This window comes from Talaromyces atroroseus (assembly GCF_001907595.1).
Source record: "Talaromyces atroroseus strain IBT 11181 chromosome Unknown scaffold_3, whole genome shotgun sequence".
Classification (NCBI taxonomy): Eukaryota; Fungi; Ascomycota; class Eurotiomycetes; order Eurotiales; family Trichocomaceae; genus Talaromyces; species Talaromyces atroroseus.
The window spans coordinates 1,921,240-1,940,585 of NW_017971435.1; the positions used below are offsets into that span (position 1 = coordinate 1,921,240).

Genomic DNA, 19,346 nt, shown 5'->3' on the forward strand with positions numbered 1-19,346 from the left:
TTGCGCACGGTCATCGCTACGATGCAAGCCTTTAGCATTCATTGTCCAGTCTTTGTTCCAACTCCCCAGAAACTGGGAGAATGCACGGTCTTTTCAGCCGAAAGAGCCGAAAATGCCGAACACAACCGCTGCACGAAAATGGAGAATGCGGGGGAAAACCAGCTTAAATCGCCCTAAATAGTAAATGCCACGGCAAGACTTTGCCGACCAACTGAGGTCTGTCTACCCGTCGGCGACTGCAAGCATTATGTTGGAAACTCCGGCATTATCGCAGGCGAGTGAGATGACTCCCCAGACTGCCCGCACTGCAACTGGCAGCAGCCCAAGAAAAACAGAACGTGTACGTTCAAAAGTGGCCTGTCAGACCTGTAATCGCCGCAAAGTCCGCTGCGACGTGACGCAGACAGGAGTTCCCTGCTCGAATTGCCAGTACGAGGCTACGGTCTGTGAAGTACTACCACGCAAAAAGCATCGGTGAGGCTACCAGACGATAGAAGTCATAGTCCATTTGACCCTGAACAACTCAACTGAATGAAAAGAGTCCAGACCGCGACGTCCGCGAGCCACTGTTCATTCTGGAGATGCAGAGCCAAGGTCCACTCGCCAAGATTACGAAGATCGGTATGCATCGATTTCCAGAGGCGAATGTATACTGCCTGATGATTCCCCAGCAAGCTATATAGGTATGATATCCCCGTTACACGGCCTGCGGGGACTGACACTTCGCTGTAGGGGACAAACGTGGCCCGCGATACTCTGTCTACGATCTGTGCCACTCCGAGACGCCTCAGGAAGCGCTGCCTCTGAGAACCTCCTCGCATCTCCCAAATAACACCATCCACAAGCCGCATGAAGTGGAGCTGATTCGTGCCGAGGGTGGCTTTGAGACCTTCTCCAAGGAAAAAACAGACAGCATACTTGATTTTTATTTCCGGCATGTGCACTTTCTCTTGCCTGTCGTCGATGCATCGTTTATATTGAATGAATACCAGAACAATGGATTTCAAAATATTAATCCTCTGCTTATGTGGAGTATGTTCCTAGCCGCTGCAAATGTGAGTTCCATATAATTTCGAGCAGCATGTTCCACGATTTGCGCATGTCAAATAAGCGAGTACCAAAGATAATTACTCAACAGCGTTGCTAACATATGTATAACCTAGTTTGTGGACGATGAAGCTTTACGCAATGTCGGTTTCTCGTCAAGGAAAGCCATGAAGACAGCCATGTATACAAGAGCAAAGGTTTGTTGAAGATTCGATCGCACCTGCGTGAACATCACGAGGTAACTGACGGTTTTCTTGAAACGCTATTCAGTGCTTGTACGATCTAGACCGTGGTACGGATAAGCTCACATTGATACAGTCGGTGCTCTTGATGAGTTTTTGGTATACCGATCCCCAAGACCATACTGGAGCATGGTATTGGGTTGGCATCGCCATTTCTCTGGCTCAAAGTGTTGGCATCCACCGGGATCCTCATTTCATAAACAGTATAATACCAGCTCAATTTCACCCGCTTTCTCGTCGTATCTGGTGGGCATGTGTTATCCGGGATCGATGGCTTTCACTTGCCAAAGGCCGTCCCATGCGAGTGCACGACGAGGACTACGATGTGTTCATGCCCTGTGCACAGGACGTTGCCGATGAAATAGCTAATATAAAATCCGAGATTCGGACAAAGTTCGTCCCGCATCATTCGGATACGTTGGCAGAGATATGGGTCTATTTTGTCAAGACCAGCATCATACTGGGCCAGGTTCTACGAATGCATTATCGCGTCAAAGGGTTGAAGCCAGATACCCACGATATCGAAAAGATAGCCACAGACCTTGACGCATATAAACAGCCGGAGCTTCAGCCAGAAGCTACGGATGAACTTGTTCTCATTCATAGGTACCACTGGGATATTTTCTATCAGTGAGCTCCCGAGGAACCGGACTACATATTTTCAGTCATTCTGACACTCAAAATAGGTCTACAATAGTCATACTATACCGCCAGTATCTCATCAATCCCGCAGAAATACCGGTAGACGCAGGTGCGTTATGGCTAAAAGCCATTCAATCGCGTGCGCGGGCAGCGGCATCGGCAACAAACATGATTCTGGAGAAAATCATGCAAATCGGCGCTCTGAACTATGTGAAACCAATGATGTTTGTCTCGCTCTTCAATCTATATGCCTGATTGCCAAGATGCTAATGATTACTTGTTAAATAGTATTACGGCCTTAATACCTACCATGCAAGTTCATCTGTCGGACTGTCGAGCAAACGATCCTGTCCAGAGTGGGCTGGCGAGTAACAAGCTTCATCTTTGCATGATTTTTCTCGAAAACATCAGTAATACTTACTGGAGTGCCGGTGTGATGTTTCGATTATTTGAGAGAGCACAGCACATTTTGCGCAATATGAAAAGGAGAAACGAGATGCACAAAACAGCCAACCTCACCAGCCAACGAAGCAGTAATCTCTCTTTTCCAGGAAATCTCGTTGGAACAAGGGAAACCCGTACAGCTTCTGGCTTGCGCGAGCCCGAGTCTTTGGTTCCTGTTGCGGCTCCATTAATCTGGTTAAACGAGGAGGATGTGCAGCATGGGAGCATGAATTTGAATGCCATAGATCAATTGCTGAATCCCGAATTTTCATTGCCTGATGACGACTACAGTGCTCTATTCCCTGCCGTTATGTTTGGGAAAGCGGATCAAAGCCATGCAGATCATACCATTGACACAATCAACCTCTTCGACAATGCCTAGACCCTGGACACGAAGTGTAACTTCCTTGGAGAAAACATGTCTAGAAGGTACTATTTACGTATTATATCATCATGAAAAATAGATGTTAACTTCCAATTCGATCTTTTCCTCGAGTTATCGCTATGTACCTCGACACTCGAAGAATTGCGGTAACATCGAATGCCATGCATGAGGTATTTCAGCACTAATAAAGAAGGTGTCTTCTTGTACGAGGCATCATTTTCCTTGGCTTCAATAAGATGACTATTATTTTAGTGTCTATTTCACATAAGTGACTACAGTAACCATGTTGTTAACGCACTAAGAAGTGCAAAAACAAGTCGTGCTATGTAATACTTTCGCTACAAATGGTGAGGAATTTGATTTTGTGACAACAATCTTCCTCTTCTCGGTAAGACCCATAATAGTAAAGATTTTTGCCCCTTTATTACAGTCGGGATTGATGCCAGCACTTTGGCCCCGGAAGTATCCCATCCTCGAGGTAATAAAATATACGTTGAGAAGCTAGCCTTGGAAACTTCCTCTAAGCGGTTAGGAGTAGGAAAGAAATGACAATTCTGACCAACTAATGATCCAGACTAGGCTATCAGATTCCTTTTCATGGGCATTATGGTAAAAAGTCCAATATTTTACTACATTCTATGAGCCCTCACTAAAACGGATGTCATACACATTACCTTTGAAACATTCCAAAGGCCTTTGTACATGTATGTTGTCTTTTGTAGCATCTTATACTCTCCCTGTTTCCAAACGGCAACGTTGCTAGATTGTTTAGGCATTCAACAAATATGACCCATACCTGTCATGTTTGCTCATTCAAGGCTTTGTCATAAGACGCCGAACATCTTATCGGTTTTAATAATGACTTAATATGTGCATTCAACTAATAGAAACGGTATATCGGTGAGACATCGTCAACATCGGACCTGACATACAACAAAGAACCTCGATCCTTAATGCATCAGAGAACAATGGAAGGAATTGAAAATTGTGATAGTCAAAGGACACAGATGGGTTCAGTGAGTAATTTCCACAATATTGAAACTGTTATGATACTTATCGTGACTCAACGAGCACAGATAACCAGGCCTGTATTGAGATGATGAAGGCTATAAATGTACCTCTTGCTCCCTGCCCTATCCCTCTTTCAACTTCACCTTCAAGTAGCTCTTGCTGCAATATTATCCAGTGCTGATCTCTGATTTCTCTTATCAACCAAGACTAATCAATCGTCGTTCAACAAACAACTCGGGTTATCAGTTAAGGAAGGGACGCAACGCCGTTCAATCCTTAGTCAACTAAATATACCCCAGGGATCTTCCAGCTCCTACTCAGGTGAGAGAAGAATTGATATTGTACTCTGCCAGATGCTCCCGATTCATGCTAACGAAACAAGACCTTCATTTTCTCCTAGTAAGATACGCCCCTGAAAACACTGAGGATAGATCAGTCATTTCGTTCCTTCTTAGTCAACATGACTGCTGGATAAGTACCTCATTACTGCAAGCTCTGCTAACTGTATCCTATATCTAGCTAGATTCTAGAGTTATGTCTGCCGAAGCTGCGCTGTTTTATGCGGTTACTCCCGGTCCGGGAGAAACCCAAGAGCAAGCCGAAATCCGAGCACACACCCCGGCTTGCTCAAGATCAAAACCGACAATTATCGAGGAAGGCGAACACAAAGACGGAAAGAACATTGAGGTAGCGTACATGGAAGTGCGGGTCGTAAACTACACAGACTGCTCGGACATGAACATATTTGCCAAACATATATCGTACTCAGACTCTTGCATTGAGGATGTTGTGATTGCCATTGGAAGGCGATGTGTGGTATTTGCTCGACTTCCTTGCAATGAATGTCCCTTTTGCCTTGAGGCAAGCAGCAAGTTGGTGCGATACGTCGCGGCTTCATACTTAATGGAGGACACGGGAGTTGAGCTATATCTCCTTATACCAGTGATAAAGTACCTTGGGGGTTTACGCCCAGCCTATATCTCTGAAGAACATAAACAGGCTCACATTGACACTCTCAAAGACGTCTTCTTCGGGGAACTGCGGAAGACGTATCGATGCCAGCTTCACCCTTTTGTTCCTCACGATCTTAGCAAGGGTCCACAACCTACCAAACCTATCATTCAGGTTGGCAATTGGAACAAAAATGGCTTTCCGGCTGTCCGCATAAATGACGATTTCGGGGGGCAAAGTGCACGAATCGTGAAGAACCGTGGGCAAGTCAATATGGATAGTCTGACAATTGTCGCAGTTGAGTGATCTTTTCATTGGATGGTGCTTTGCTGTCACTTGACACACTACTCAATCTCGAAAGAGAAAGAAAAAGCAAGAAAAAAAAATAGAAAGGGAAAAAAAAATCGGAAAAAGGCCAAAAAAGAAAATCCATTCTGGCTTGTGACTGGCGTCGTGGCTTCGAATGCAAGTTGCGACTTCATAAAAGTCTTTACATCTGAGCTCCTGATTTACTGTCATTAATCTTCAATATGGAAAACTCAGATATCATATTCTGCTCCTCTCATGATAAGCTTTCAATCTCCTAAGCCAACTATAATCAGACAAAATGTAACTTCAGGTGTCTTTTTGACAACGGATCATTAACCAGCAGGCCATCAAAAAGGGACTCCTTCTCGTAATGCTCATTTTATGTGAATTATGTTTTATAACTCTTTCAAATTTAGAATCTAGGCCATCTTCCTTATATGGCAATACATCGTGTTTCTAGGATTGGAGTTTACATTTATTACTGCCTTCCTTTTTCTTACTATACATATAGCAAGATCGCCGCAAACTGCCTTACATTTAGCGATACCAATTTTTAACAGTACCTTCCGCCAAGCCACACACGTCAACAAGAAGTAACCGGAAAGGAGAGAAAAAACTCGAAGATGAAAAGCTTGGGATTCATGATGATAGAGTCGGACGGACTTGGTATGCTTGGCTGCCTGTCATTGGCTAGGTAGTACGTAGGTAGGATTCGCCGGGAGCCTTAGGCCGATAACGATTAATTCTTCAGCGCTCACACTTTGATGCCACACTACTGCTTTTCCAGTGTCATTGAATTACCTACAATGCCGCCACGGCGCCAATATTCCAGCTGTGACCCACGCCGTCGGTTAAAACGTAAATGTGTCTATGAAGAACCGCCTCCTGTTTCTGGCCTGGTCTGTTTCAACTGTGCGCATTTGGGTTATAAATGTACCTTCAACTATGTCTCAACTCGGACAGAGCAGAAAAAGAAGAAGCGTTTTGCTATTTTAAGCCACTTATCCGCACGGGAAACAATACAGTCATCAATCTCGGAATCTCATCACGATATATCCGATGTCGATTATTCTTGTGGAGCACATAACGACATCTTTGCTGATTTCACCACATTAGACAACGCTCACGACGAATGGCTGGTTCGTACTGAAGAATCTTTCGTTCTAGGAGAGCTTGCGAGCCGAACTAGATCCCCTAGACTCTCATTATCTGCTTCCATGGCACCATTGGGCCACCGAAATGATATCGACGAAGAAAGCTTTTCTGGATATTGGAGAGGAAGCCCTATTCAACTCCTCAATTGCACATTTACGGCAAATGTTCTGGGAGCTCGCCTTCACCACACATACACCTCGATGGTATATGGAATGGAATCGAGGTACTTGGACTATGAATGCAACCCGTTCGCGCCCCCCTACAAATATTCATTTAGCGGTGTATATGTATCCAATTCTCCAGGCGAGCGGAGTATATCAAATGAAGTCATCAACCCGAACGTGTCAATTGACGGAGCGATGTCTTCTGAATCTGGGCCTCAAACAATAATAACTCCGTCCCAAATTTCCCATTTACAAAATCGGGTCTATAATGAAGCACATGGAAAACCAACCAAGGTAACATTCGTTGGATTGGCTCGGTTTCTAGATCATTTTTCCCATCTCTATGGAAACATATTAGACCGACAAAGTAGAGAAGAGGATGAAGCCATTTTGATCTCTGTCCAGCAAGCCTTTGCACTTCAATGGTTAGCTTCTGACAAATCTCAAATTGGCCTTCCACTCTGTACATCTGCAAATGAGAACGGATCGTCCATGGAGACCCTTCACGCGTTCAGCACCGCATGGTTTGGCGCGCGATCTCGAATTCTAAATGCGAAACCCAGTCGATCATTCACACGTGTTTATGCCATGCTTCTCTTCCACATGTCTGTTGCGCCTGAAGAATTCAATGACACTCTGATAGACAAGAACAGAATTCTAAATGAATGTCTAAGTCATCTGCGCGACTTAAAAGTCATGGTCGAAGAGTTCAGTCGGAACTTGAGCCCCGCGTCAAACTATAGAAGGCTTCTTGAATCCTCAGTTAGGGTTTTTGAATGGTTCGCATATGTCAAAGATACCTTTGAGTCCTTGATCTGTGATCGAGACTGCATTCTTACGGACGACCCCCCAAATTGCAACTGTGAGTGTTTGTTTTTCTATTTCTGCTCTAGCTCTTTCGTTGAATTAACTTATGATAGACGTCTCTTCGGATCTTTCTGGTCAGATATCTCAAGCCTTCGACACAGAAGTGCCATCGCTATGCCAGAAGATTGTTAGGCCCATAGGACAAGTTTTGAGGCAGGTTACCAGAGTGAAGCAGCTTGTACGTGAAGCCCAATATATTACCGAAAAATCAGCACTGCGTACTGCTTTAGACGTCTCTATCAATCTTGTCGATAAATTTAGTTCGACTTATGGCCGATTTTGTGAGGAAGCCCTATCGCGTTTCGAAGGATTATCTGACGTCTCGCAATTAGCTGTCGGTACGTATCTAAGCCGTTCAAGTCAGTAAAATTATACTTTGTTGAATATCACTAGGTTATCAGACCTTGTTCTGGAATTTGGGAGCCCTTATTCTTGTTGAACAAATTGACGCGGCGGTCCATTATGGTTTGGATGTAAATGATGAAGCTACGCATAACGTTTCAAAGAAAGCTCGGGAATACGAAATGAATGCTATTTCGTCAGTAGTCGCGATTTCAAGTCGTATCAACAATATTTCAACCAAGCACGGATATATCCGACTTTCCTACGACTCTGAGTTAAAGCTACCTTTTATTTTACACCATGCTAGCCTTGCACCGGTTGTGACAGTTTTGAGTAAGGCGCTGGAACATCTTATCCAACAAACTACCTTCACCAACGTCACAATGTTCGGAAGAGATGTCGAGTTTATGGATGATGTGGACAGTAGGATGCATTCGATCAGAACTGTCTTGAAATGCCTATTAGGTATGGATGCTACCGTGGCAGGGGCTCGGTCAGCGAGACCTACCGTTCAGAAACTCATGAGCTCACATAGCGATGTGTTGATGGACTGCTGGGGGGTTGACGAACTACAGACCTTTCCATAGTTGAATATGCCTGTCCACGGGGCAAAATACAGCCTTGTACGTTCATACGCTAAGAGAATCATCATTGAAAAAGTACTGCAATTGATAGTCTGCAAGTCTGGATGTTAAATGCACAACCCGAACACGGAATTGAAGATGTGAGATTTGTTCATCTACGTAACGAAAAGAGTAACAACAAGGCTTTTGAAATCAACATACCAGGGAATTTATCACTAGATTCATCTAGAACAACGTGCTTACATGAAAAGCCGCAGGTAAAATTTTGATAATGTGGCGAAGCGATTCCACAGCGGCTCCGCGGCGGCTCCGTGACGGCTCCGAAGCACTAAGGAGGATGGTTGAGATTTTATTTTTCGAAGCAAATGGAAACTCATTAGCAGAAACAGATAAATATAAGTATAAATTCTCGTCCGTCGCTCCTTTCCAACCTTAGTCGGCGAATTATCCTTTTCTTCGTTTCGAATATCGCACTACTTGCCATCAACATAGCAGACATGCTTACCGTGCACCATCTTCAACGCAGCCAGAGCGAACGCATTGTTTGGCTCTGCGAAGAACTCGGAATTCCATATGAGCTTAAATGCTACCCTCGCAGTCCGCTCTTTGCTCCGCCAAAAATCAAGGCACTGACACACATGGGCGGCGCTCCCATTATCACGGACACGAGTTTTGACCCATCCAACCCATTAATACTCGCCGAGAGCGGTGCCATAATGGAGTACATTATTCACAAACACGGCGAGGGACGACTAGCTTTGCCTCCATCTCACAAAAATTATTGCGACTACCTCTATTGGTTCCATCAATCAAATAGCAATTTGCAGCCAAGTATCTTCAGAGCTATGCTACTCGGAACATTGAAGTTGGGACCCGAGCATCCCGTGCAGAAGAATGTAGAGTCGCGGCTGAAAACGGTCCTTGATATGTTGAATGATCGGCTCAGCCAGGTTTGCTGGTTGGCAGGTGAAGAGTTCACAGCAGCGGATATCATGACGGTAGTTTCCGTGTCTACTATGAGGCTATTCTACACGATCGATTTGACTGGCTATGGCGGGATTCTTGCTTGGCTACAGCGTGTTGGACAGAGGCCGGCATACAAGACTGCCATTGAGAAAGGAGATCCTGGGATGGTTCCAAGTCTGGGAGCTGAACCGCCGGAGTTGTTCCCAGCTTGGGCTGCTGCTACGCAGTGACAACATGCATATCAACACCTGGATACAGAGGTTTATGGCGCTCGAGATGGGAAGTCGTATATACCAGGTAATACCCACCTGGGCAGGTAACGGCGTTGATCTGCCTTCATACCTGGTACCTAGATACCTAGCTATCTAAGTAAATATAAAACGTTCCAACGTTCATATACCTCGGGAGTTTGTAATGACAGCAAGATAAATAGCTTTCAATTTAGAAACCGAATTCCAGAAATTAATTAGTCCGTCAGATGCGTACGCCCTGACTTTGAATAAAAAGGGTCAAATATCCATGGCGTTGCACAAGAAGAAAAGGTGTTGAGATCCTCGATGTATTGCAGAACCGTGCCTGCGGTTCCCGATTACATAGGTTAGTGTGCCTCCCGAGGACATATCTCCTCCTCATGAGGCCTACCTAAGTTAACGAATACACGCATCTCTTCCCCCCTTCTCTTTCCCTTCGATAAGAAGTGAAAAGGTGCCCAATCAGTTAGGGTTATGAAGGCTAGGGTTGTGATTAAGTAATGAATGCCAAGAATCCAGGTGCCTGAGGCTTGCTTTAGACAACCGCGCAGAAACAAAACTTGGGCCTTCAAACTACTCGCAGTCAATCATCAAAGAAGTTTATGACTTGAATACACTCGGCTAATCGTACTGGGGATAAGTACATAACTGACGGAAGCAATGGTCTCTAATCAGCGAGACCGTTTGCAGCGCTCGACCCGTGTAAGAACAGGATGCAGACAATGTCGCGCCCGACGCCGGAAGTGTGTGTATCTCCCGGATAAACTCATTTTTCTCGATGAATACTAAAACTGACGCTTTAGTTTGTTAGGCGATGAAGGAAAGCCAGAATGCCGCAACTGCATTCGTAAAGGCAGTCTTTGCCAGTATGGTCCTGTGTTGACCTTTTTGAGTAAGAACGCATATACCGTTCAGCATCCCGACCAGCAGCATGTAGATCCTTCTCGGGATAGGAGGGATTACGAGGTAATTCAGGTGACAGACCTTCTATGCCATATTTCTGTGTGTTTTCCTTTTCGGTTGACAGCTAGATTTATAGTTTGTCAACGCATCGCCGTCGAAGACAACTGAGGATCAGTCTTCGGCGGTTCTTTCAACAGCTAAAAACGGGAATGGGAGCTCTTTCAATGAAAGCAAAGTATCATCACAGCCTTGTAGCCCAAACGGAGTTAGCAATGGCAATGTGGCGGCACAGTATGAATCCCCGACTTTTTGCGTTCAATGCGATGGCTAAGATGTTAAAGGGCACCCAATGAAACTACGAGCCCCAAAGAAGGCAACACAGCTGCAGCAGGGGGGCTCTTGACACTTAATTTGACAGTCTCCAGCGTGCGATCATCTGCAATGTTTGCAGTTAACCATTCTGCTGACGAGACAACGGAAAATTTTAGCTCCAATATGTCCGACTTGCACCAGCGAAGTGAAGCTCCAAGCATAGACGCACTTCTCAGACTACCAACTGAAAATATCTCAAGAGAGCATTCTTCATCTAGTTTCTGCAATGACACATTAGGAAACCTCGATGGCCCACTCACGAGCCCATTACGCCAGAATGAACTTTTACTGGGCCCTAGAGATACCGGCTTCTGCAGTTCTGCAGTCATGCAAGGAGAGCAACAGGAGCGTGGGGATATCCACGCCCTTCAGCACTATAGATACGAAGTGGCTACCTGGGTAAGTTTCCAGATTGTCGTGGTTTGGATGGGTGACTTATTCTCACGTATCACTGTGACAAGCTGGATATTTGCGATACGAGTCAATCATTTGGAATAGCTGCCATCCAACTAGCCGTTGGTGCTGCCCCTTTCGGACCGCATCCAGATGTGCACATTCTCTCCGAGATTCTTTCATTTAAGAAATTCTCACCTAAATCGCCCAATCTTGGGTTGTCTATGCGAATATACTCTATCAACACCGATACGACGTTAGGGGAAACACCTTCCAACACGTTGAACTTGGAAGGCTCTCATGAGAATGCCGACCAGCTTCGTCAAGTCGAAATGCATCCTACTTCTCTCGCTCTAACCACATCTCTCAAACGGGTGCACACCCTAATTTCCAATACATACTGCGCATGGACTAAAACAGAAATGAGTCTTGATCACTCGAACCTCGTAGGCTCGCTAATCCCGTATGCTTTAGAGAAAAGCTTAAGATCGGCAATATTCTGGCTGACGCTAAGGCTAGGTAAGTAGAGCATCACTATTCCTGCTGGAATTTTTGTTTGCTAATGTCGAGAATTGACAGATCTCAGTGTTGCATTGATCAATCCAACTTCCCGTCTTTTGAGTCTTTTGACGACAATCACGATTCAGAACTTTGACCTCTATTCTCGAAACAACGTCGAGAACGAGGTTTTCTATCATGCCCACGTTCCATTAGTTTTATGCGTTCAGGCGGCTGTTTTTTACAATGGCGGAACAAGCGGTGTATCATCAACGCACCGAACGATAGAAAAGTGGTTAGAACTCACACACGAACTAAATCAGTGGTATTCAAGAAGAAACAGTCTCTTCCAGCCTGTTACTGATCTCGAATCTCATGAGCGAGACTTCAGTGACTTCCCAGTAATATTATTCACAAGCGGTGCTGGTGTTTTTGGGAACCAGCTTTATCACACCGCAATGTATTTGCTGCTTCAGAAGAAGCCTCGCACAGCCCAACTTCTGCATATCCACAGTGCTGCGAGGTCCATACTGTGGCATACCAGGAGGATATGTGGCATGGCCTTACACAATGACCGTCGCCAGTGCTGGGATTTCAGTTTGTTGTCGTCGCTTTTTATCGCTGCAAAGACAATGACATATAGATCCCAGCAGGTGGATATACTCCAAGGGATACATCGTATTGGTGAGTTAACAGGCTGGAATACTAGTGATGTCATAGCCGCTTTGCAGGCAGAATGGTTGAAAATGGAAGATTTTCGAGGATGGGCATAATCATGGCGTGATCCACAAAAATCAAAAAGCACGCGGCTGTATGGTGCCCTGCCGGTTTTTTATTGAACTACTCTATGAGCAATTATAGCCCCAGGAAGCTTTTAGATCATGAATTCTCCAACAAGCGGCCCATCCACTAGCAGCCTCAATATCTCGAATCAGCTTGATGATTACTTCATGCTCAGCTGCGTGTGTGAATAGCCGACCAGCAACCCAAATGGGCTGGACAGCATTGTTCAAACATCCCAAGTGATTGTTAGCTAATGATATGCCACAAACCCGCCGAGCATGCCACACCGGGGACAACACGGAATTATTTGTTTCAAAGTTCGTGGTACGGGGTTTTATATCGAGCATAAGAATACACGCGGTGTGATAGAGTTGATTTGACGATATCGCTGCCCAGAACGGGAAGAAAATGTGTGGAAATGGTCCTACTTTGGTAGTCTGGATAGGTAATAATTCAGCAGGTCGTTCAGAAAACCATCTTTGGAGGCTGTGCCACAATTGAGACCAGCTAGACTCAAATTCTCGGCCACGACAGCCATTTTCTCGACCTAGTTCTACACATTGTGTATAACTAGAGAGCAATTCACAAACTTGAGCGCATAAGTACACCGCATAGTTGGCATACATGTCCGGGGAACGTGTGTCAAGAAACAGTTGATGTGCATCTTCATGTGTATACCCAGGCGGTAGCCATCGTGAAGTATTCAGAAGAGGACCTAGTATCCCGTCGGATATTATGGCACCACAGACATCTACATAAATGCTTATCAGCCTTTCTGTTCATTCTACATAGATGACCATAGTTAGGTTTACCCATTCTGACATAACACCAAAAGACTGCCTGCAGTAGGCCTGTGCTGAAGCCATGAATTTCAAAAGCATTGAAAAGTGCCGAACATCCTTCTAGATGCCTCTGCCAATCCTCTCCCCTGGCAGACATCATTTCCATGCAGCATAGCATAACGCACGTAGCAATAACCTTGGAATTGCGCACTTGTATCAACGGGCCCAATAATCGAATGGACTCTTGATACAGTTCAAGGCTGTCTAGTGAGCCATGGGTCCCGGTTTTCCTCTCCATCTGCCTCGCTGATATGGCAAGTATAGCGTAAAGTAGAGCCGGGAAGTCACGAGCAAGTACAGGCAATTGATTGCCAAATGTACTTTGCGAGTCAAACATATCCAGCCACGGAGCAACTTCCCGGACGTAATTCTTTAGATAGACGACGTGGGCTTGGCTTGAAACGAGACTTGCTGGGCAAGTCCATTGCTCTTGCTGTGTTCCAATGACTATGTGAGAGTCTTGGCTTGCAGGATGACTTTGCAAGATATGTTCTGTCTCCTTTACATGTAAAGAACTGGTCGGGGTTGATTGTGCAATTGAAAATATCATTCCCCGTAGTTCATCTTGAGAAGCAAGATAGAGTGAGTTGTGTGTAAACCTGTCGTTGAGGGACCCGGGAGAACGAACTGCATTTGGATGTCTGGTGTCGACATTGGGTGAATAATTAATTCCTTGGTCCATCATCGCGTCGCTCGCAGATACTGATGAACGTGTAGTTTTCTAAAATATACCAGGCTATTATTGACTCTCGATTCCCAATTCCTGCTTTTTTGGAATGCGGAGGAGCATCCGGACGGTTATTTCGAAGGTTTTTGACAAAATTTGCGGGGGAAAGCGGCTACAGCTTCTTTTTTCGGTAGTCACTAGGTAACCCTAATCTCCACACACTGCTCTTGCCTAATATCGTCCATCATATCTGAGGCATGAAGTACTTTACTTAGATGAATCGTATGGGTTCCGCATTAGATACTCCAAATTCACCTCATGGTGAGGGCAAATATTACGATACATGTATCTTTCCCAGGGACATATCTGCAACGCCTACAAAGTGATATCTACTTCATCAACGACCATAACCTTTATACTCGCTTCTTCAGGATTGGCGGCAATTCTCATTGCATCTGATGCCCTTTCAAGTGGAATTCGGTGTGTGACGAGACCCTTGAGATCTAGTATGCCACCGCTAAGGCAGGCAATTGCCGGTGGCCATGTGTCATGGTAACGGTTGACGAACCTGAGATCAATCTGTCGAGAGGAGAAGTCAATTAATGTAATGGTAACGGTGAATAAATGGCACAAGAGCTACCTCGGCAAGTGACAGATGCATAAAAGGCAAGTTGTTTATAATCTCCTTGCCCACCCCGATCACAACAATTTTCCCCCCTCGTCGAGCAGAATATGCCGCCGTACAGATACTGCTCTCAACACCCGTACACTCCAGAACAGTCTCAGGGGAGTCATACTCCAAATCTCCAAACAGCTCCCGGATCACTCTACCATTTGCTCGTGGTTCGAGTTCCGGGTTGACTTTGTATGTTACGCAACCCGGGACGAAAGTCCTTGCGAACGCAAGTCGGTCAGAGTCTAGGTCGGTTATGACAATTGGATGAGCACCTGATGCGCGTGCCGCAGCTAAGGTAATAAGTCCAATTGGGCCAGCTCCGCAAACTAGGACGCCGCGACCGAGGCTGAGCTGAGCCATCCTGATACCGCTCATGGCCACGGAGAGAGGTTCGAGAAGTGCACCTTCAGCGAAGGAAATGTTTTCTGGCAATCTTCACACCGTATCAATACTGTAGGCAACTGCAACTTCAAATAAGGACAGCGTAGAACAGAAGGTAAATGTACTTATGTAGCCACCTTGCGGGCTGGACTTTATATCGCTGCATTGTACCCTTGTAGGGATATACACCTGCGAATTGTACTTCTTCGCAGAGATTATATCTTCCGTCGCGACACACCCAACATTTATTGCAGGGAACCCCCGGCTCAATGGCGACCCTGTCTCCTAGATCCATACTCGCATGCTCAGCATCATATGACTTAAACATCATGGATATATCGGGGTGAAAAAACAAAGGGAAAAAAAAAAAACTACCAGGTTCTAGATTGTCAACGTCTTTGCCGACTTTGAGGACAATGCCAGCAGCCTCATGGCCTATGATGCAGTCTCCTTTGAAGACGAGCTCGCCTATGCGACCTGTTCTCCAAAAATGAATATCTGATCTATCTCATCTATTTAGCCAGGATATCTTAAGGCATAGGGTTCAAAAATGGAATGTACCCGCATATTCCGGTCGCTTTGACATGCAATAATGCCTGTCCTCGGCCAGGTTCGTAAACAGGAGCTTCAACGGCTTTAATATTATGGTCGGATGTAACTTGCAATGATGGATTTCGAAAAGGCAGTGTATCAGGGAGGATAGTCATATTATGTTGTTCTCTCGGAATTTCTTCGGCCTGCTGTGTTTGAGGCTTGACTGGGAGCGCCTCTACCGCGAATTCAGTCACGGTAACAACGGAGGAATCCATGATATGTATTTGTAGTATGGCTTTTCAAGAATATGCAACAAGCTGGCGAACAGCCGTACTTTACCGTGTTATATTGTAATCACCCAACAACGGCCATATGCACTGCGGTGGTTACAGATACCCTTTGCGGAAGGGCAGCTCGCGCTACACAGTCATACATCAGTTGCACAGTACATACGCAAATGCCCCCACAATCCTGTCAGTTGCTTTAGCAATCTGCCACGTCTGCGGGGTGTTGGCAAGTATTACAGAATGGCTTATAAAACTACGACAGGACGCCTTAGGGCACAGACGATCGGAGTGTGGTCGTTCCCAAACAGGAATGCCTAACCGCCGTTACAGGACCCAGTTAGAATTAACCCTTGGTTATGCTGTTACTGGGGCATTCTGATGGAAACGATAACTATAAAAACAATATAGGACTGGAAATTATCTTCAACAATCACAAATTGAAGCTCGCCTAGCAGTTATACCTCGTTACCTATAGCTAGTCTGAAGTGAAGCCTTTATAATGCCTGAATACAAAAGAACCGCCCCTCAAACCCCAGTGGTACGCGATGGCAGCGAACGTCAGACATCCTTGCCGACCCAAGAGCGGGAAATAATTGATTACTCTCTTCGAACAATCCGATGTCTCATAGCAGACTTATGTGAACAACACAAAGGTGGACATCCTGGGTATGCGTTGTCTAATCACACAATTACTTCAAATAATGAGTGAATTCAAATCAATGAAAGCTGACGGTCTTTTCTAGAGGTGCAATGGGTATGGCTGCAATTGGCATTGCCCTCTGGAAGTACTGCATGAATTACTCACCCTCGGATCCTCAATATTTCAACCGTGATCGTTTCGTTCTTTCCAATGGTCACACTTGCCTTTTCCAATATGTATTCCTTCATTTAACGGGCTACTCTACTATGACAATAGGCCAACTCAAATCATATCACTCAACACGGCCAGATTCAACATGTCCTGGCCACCCAGAAATTGAAATTGATGGGGTTGAAGTGACGACGGGTCCACTTGGACAAGGCGTCGCCAACGCTGTTGGTCTCGCCATGGCAACGAAACACCTAGGTAGTGTTTATAACAAGCCCGGGTTTCCGCTGGTAAACAATATGACTTGGTGTATGATTGGAGATGCTTGTCTTCAGGAGGGTGTCGCGTTGGAGGCGATTCAGCTTGCGGGTCATTGGCAACTCAACAACCTCGTTATCATTTATGATAACAATCAGGTAGGTTAAGAATGGCTGGCATGTGGAATAGTAGAACTGACAAAGTTTCCATAGATCACTTGCGATGGCAGCGTGGATATCTGTAACACGGAGGATGTCAATGCCAAGATGAGGGCATGCGGATGGGACGTACTGCAGGTCGAAGACGGTTGCTATGATGTTGAGAGCATCGTATCAGCATTAAATCATGCCCGATCCAGTAAAGAAAAACCGACATTCATCAACGTCAAAACGATAATTGGTATAGGAAGTAAAGTTGCGGGAGATGCCAAGGCTCATGGCACAGCTTTTGGAACAGAAGACGTCGCAAATATCAAGATAAAATTCGGATTGAACCCAGAGGAATCCTTCATCGTTTCGGATAAGGTGTATAATTTTTTCCGTGAAGCAGTAGGTAGAGGAAAGACATTAGAAGTGAAGTGGAGGTATTTGTTGGATGCGTACTCTCAAGAGTACCCGGATTTGCATCGTGAGTTTACTCTGAGAGTGAAAGGCAAGATGACGGGAGACTGGTCCGAAATAATTCCACCAAAAGAGCACTTTCCAACAACACCAACAGCATCCAGAAAATCAGCTGGGCTGTGTTGCAACCCATTGGCATCGAAGTTGCAGAACCTCATGGTTGGGACTGCAGACCTTACGACGTCAGTCAACATGGCGTGGGAGGGAAAGATTGACTTCCAACGTGTAAGACACTTATATTACGACTATTTCAGAAATAAACTCAACCACTGACTTGTGAATGAATACAGCCTGGTCTGCAGACAGAATGCGGTATTAATGGTGACTATACCGGGCGTTACATCCACTGGGGCGTTCGCGAACACGCTATGGCTGCTATATCAAACGGATTGGCTGCTTTCAACAAAGGCACGATTCTTCCTATAACGTCAAGCTTTTTTATGTTCTACATAGTGAGTATGATATGTGAACCAGAACATTTTTTCTCAAAGCTTGCTAAGTAGAATCAGTATGCCGCCCCAGCAGTTCGAATGGGTGCGCTTCAAGGCCTCCAGCAGATACATATAGCCACACATGACTCTATTGGGACTGGAGAGGACGGTCCCACTCACCAGCCTATTGCCCTTCCAGCTCTTTATCGTGCAATGCCCAATATCCTTTACATTCGACCTTGTGACAGTGAAGAAACAGCAGGTGCCTTTTTTGCGGCGTTCAGAGCAACGTCCACACCAACCATCATATCCTTATCCCGGCAGAATCTGGAACAATATCCAAAATACTCATCACGAGATGGGGTTCAACGCGGTGCCTATACATTCTTGGAGGAGTCCCAAGCCGACGTAACTTTGATTGGTGTTGGCGCAGAGATGGTTTTTGCTGTGCGGACAAGAGACACACTCCGTGAACATTTCAACATCAAGGCCCGGGTAGTGAGCTTTCCCTGCCAACGCTTGTTTGAGCAGCAAAGCATTGAATATAAGCGACAAGTCTTACAGTATCAGTCTGGCATCCCAAGAGTGGTTATTGAAGCTTATGCGGTGAACGGGTGGGAAAGATACGCCGAGGCGGGATTCTCAATGAGTACCTTTGGGCATTCTCTCCCCGGTGCGGCAGCCTACAAGTACTTCGGTTTCAATGAACAAATTATTTCTCCCGAGGTTGCAAAGCTGGTTGGGGAGGTTCGAAAGCACGGTATCGAGAGTCTCAGAGGGGAATTTAGAGATTTAAATCCGATCCACCATCTATGATTGATTTTCTTGATACCTATCCTGGTCTATTTGCAGATATGCGTGAGTTACAAGATGTTTTAAAGCCCCCCAGCCTCCCCCCCCCAACAGTGCGGTAGAGTTGGCCTCCATCATTCGTATGGTTTAATGGGGAGACGAACCTACGACACCGACGCAAAGGTTCACAAATTGCCTGTTCCATTGAAAACTGGGGTGCTACATCTAAGATATATTACTTAAATATGTGGTTATTCTAAAATCTTTTCGAAAACTTAATTCAGGCACCTCTCAGAAATAAAAACTTAGTACCTATTTACACAGACTTCTAGACATAATACGCATGCTTGGGATACCGTATCACACCTCATTCTAGAAGCGGACACTGAGGAGTAGAGTAGAAGCTGAACAAATTATACAAACGCAACCCGTGAAATAGGGAATCTGACAGAAGATTGGCGTTCTATGTACATTGCGGGTCGTATTCGAGCATCGCTCTTGAGTACACTACGGCGCTTCTAGGCATGGGCCATTCTAAAGCAACTTTTCCAGCTATTACTTTTTTCAATTTTCTTGGTGATTTTATTCATGGAACTAATCCATTGTGGGTCCTATGACCAAAGATCGCATGTGTGACACATGTTTTCAGTGTACTTCATATTAACCTTAACACGTCCGAACCCTATTTATTTATCTTATGGTGCGACGGCTCGGCCCGTACCGACACCATAATTGCAGCCA

The 19,346-nt window shown here is 45.3% G+C and overlaps 7 protein-coding genes across 7 annotated transcripts, besides 2 other annotated features; 6 read left to right on the forward strand and 1 right to left on the reverse strand.

The window, feature by feature from the left end:
- Positions 1 to 247: 247 nt before the first annotated feature.
- UA08_03694 (hypothetical protein) lies at positions 248 to 2,757 on the forward strand (the record flags this gene model as incomplete). Its single annotated transcript, XM_020266023.1, has 7 exons — positions 248 to 340; positions 540 to 621; positions 733 to 1,055; positions 1,164 to 1,244; positions 1,318 to 1,919; positions 1,976 to 2,155; positions 2,220 to 2,757. 7 exons carry the CDS (start codon positions 248 to 250, stop codon positions 2,755 to 2,757), a joined length of 1,899 nt encoding a protein of 632 aa, XP_020121087.1.
- A 526-nt stretch (positions 2,758 to 3,283) lies between these two features.
- Positions 3,284 to 3,534: a repeat region (Identified by RepeatMasker using a combination of RepBase library and repeat library created with RepeatScout).
- A 771-nt stretch (positions 3,535 to 4,305) lies between these two features.
- UA08_03695 (hypothetical protein) lies at positions 4,306 to 5,028 on the forward strand (the record flags this gene model as incomplete). Its single annotated transcript, XM_020266024.1, has 1 exon — positions 4,306 to 5,028. One exon carries the CDS (start codon positions 4,306 to 4,308, stop codon positions 5,026 to 5,028), a length of 723 nt encoding a protein of 240 aa, XP_020121084.1.
- Positions 5,029 to 5,355: 327 nt separating this feature from the next.
- Positions 5,356 to 5,431: a repeat region (Identified by RepeatMasker using a combination of RepBase library and repeat library created with RepeatScout).
- An 839-nt stretch (positions 5,432 to 6,270) lies between these two features.
- Positions 6,271 to 8,146, forward strand: UA08_03696 (hypothetical protein; the record flags this gene model as incomplete). The annotated part of the gene is made up of 5 exons (XM_020266025.1): positions 6,271 to 6,409; positions 6,709 to 7,212; positions 7,271 to 7,555; positions 7,611 to 7,982; positions 8,025 to 8,146. The coding sequence occupies 5 exons, from the start codon at positions 6,271 to 6,273 to the stop codon at positions 8,144 to 8,146; spliced, it is 1,422 nt and encodes a 473-aa protein (XP_020121085.1).
- Positions 8,147 to 8,640: 494 nt separating this feature from the next.
- On the forward strand, positions 8,641 to 9,339 carry UA08_03697 (hypothetical protein; the record flags this gene model as incomplete). Its single annotated transcript, XM_020266026.1, has 1 exon — positions 8,641 to 9,339. One exon carries the CDS (start codon positions 8,641 to 8,643, stop codon positions 9,337 to 9,339), a length of 699 nt encoding a protein of 232 aa, XP_020121082.1.
- Positions 9,340 to 10,082: 743 nt separating this feature from the next.
- Positions 10,083 to 12,299, forward strand: UA08_03698 (hypothetical protein; the record flags this gene model as incomplete). The annotated part of the gene is made up of 7 exons (XM_020266027.1): positions 10,083 to 10,105; positions 10,164 to 10,326; positions 10,400 to 10,554; positions 10,605 to 11,034; positions 11,097 to 11,547; positions 11,608 to 12,210; positions 12,247 to 12,299. 7 exons carry the CDS (start codon positions 10,083 to 10,085, stop codon positions 12,297 to 12,299), a joined length of 1,878 nt encoding a protein of 625 aa, XP_020121083.1.
- A 1,894-nt stretch (positions 12,300 to 14,193) lies between these two features.
- UA08_03699 (L-arabinitol 4-dehydrogenase) lies at positions 14,194 to 14,854 on the reverse strand (the record flags this gene model as incomplete). Its single annotated transcript, XM_020266028.1, has 2 exons — positions 14,194 to 14,397; positions 14,459 to 14,854. The coding sequence occupies 2 exons, from the start codon at positions 14,852 to 14,854 to the stop codon at positions 14,194 to 14,196; spliced, it is 600 nt and encodes a 199-aa protein (XP_020121497.1).
- Positions 14,855 to 16,195: 1,341 nt separating this feature from the next.
- Positions 16,196 to 18,629, forward strand: UA08_03700 (Dihydroxyacetone synthase; the record flags this gene model as incomplete). Its single annotated transcript, XM_020266029.1, has 6 exons — positions 16,196 to 16,362; positions 16,440 to 16,549; positions 16,613 to 16,920; positions 16,975 to 17,607; positions 17,673 to 17,834; positions 17,892 to 18,629. The coding sequence occupies 6 exons, from the start codon at positions 16,196 to 16,198 to the stop codon at positions 18,627 to 18,629; spliced, it is 2,118 nt and encodes a 705-aa protein (XP_020121496.1).
- Positions 18,630 to 19,346: the final 717 nt, after the last annotated feature.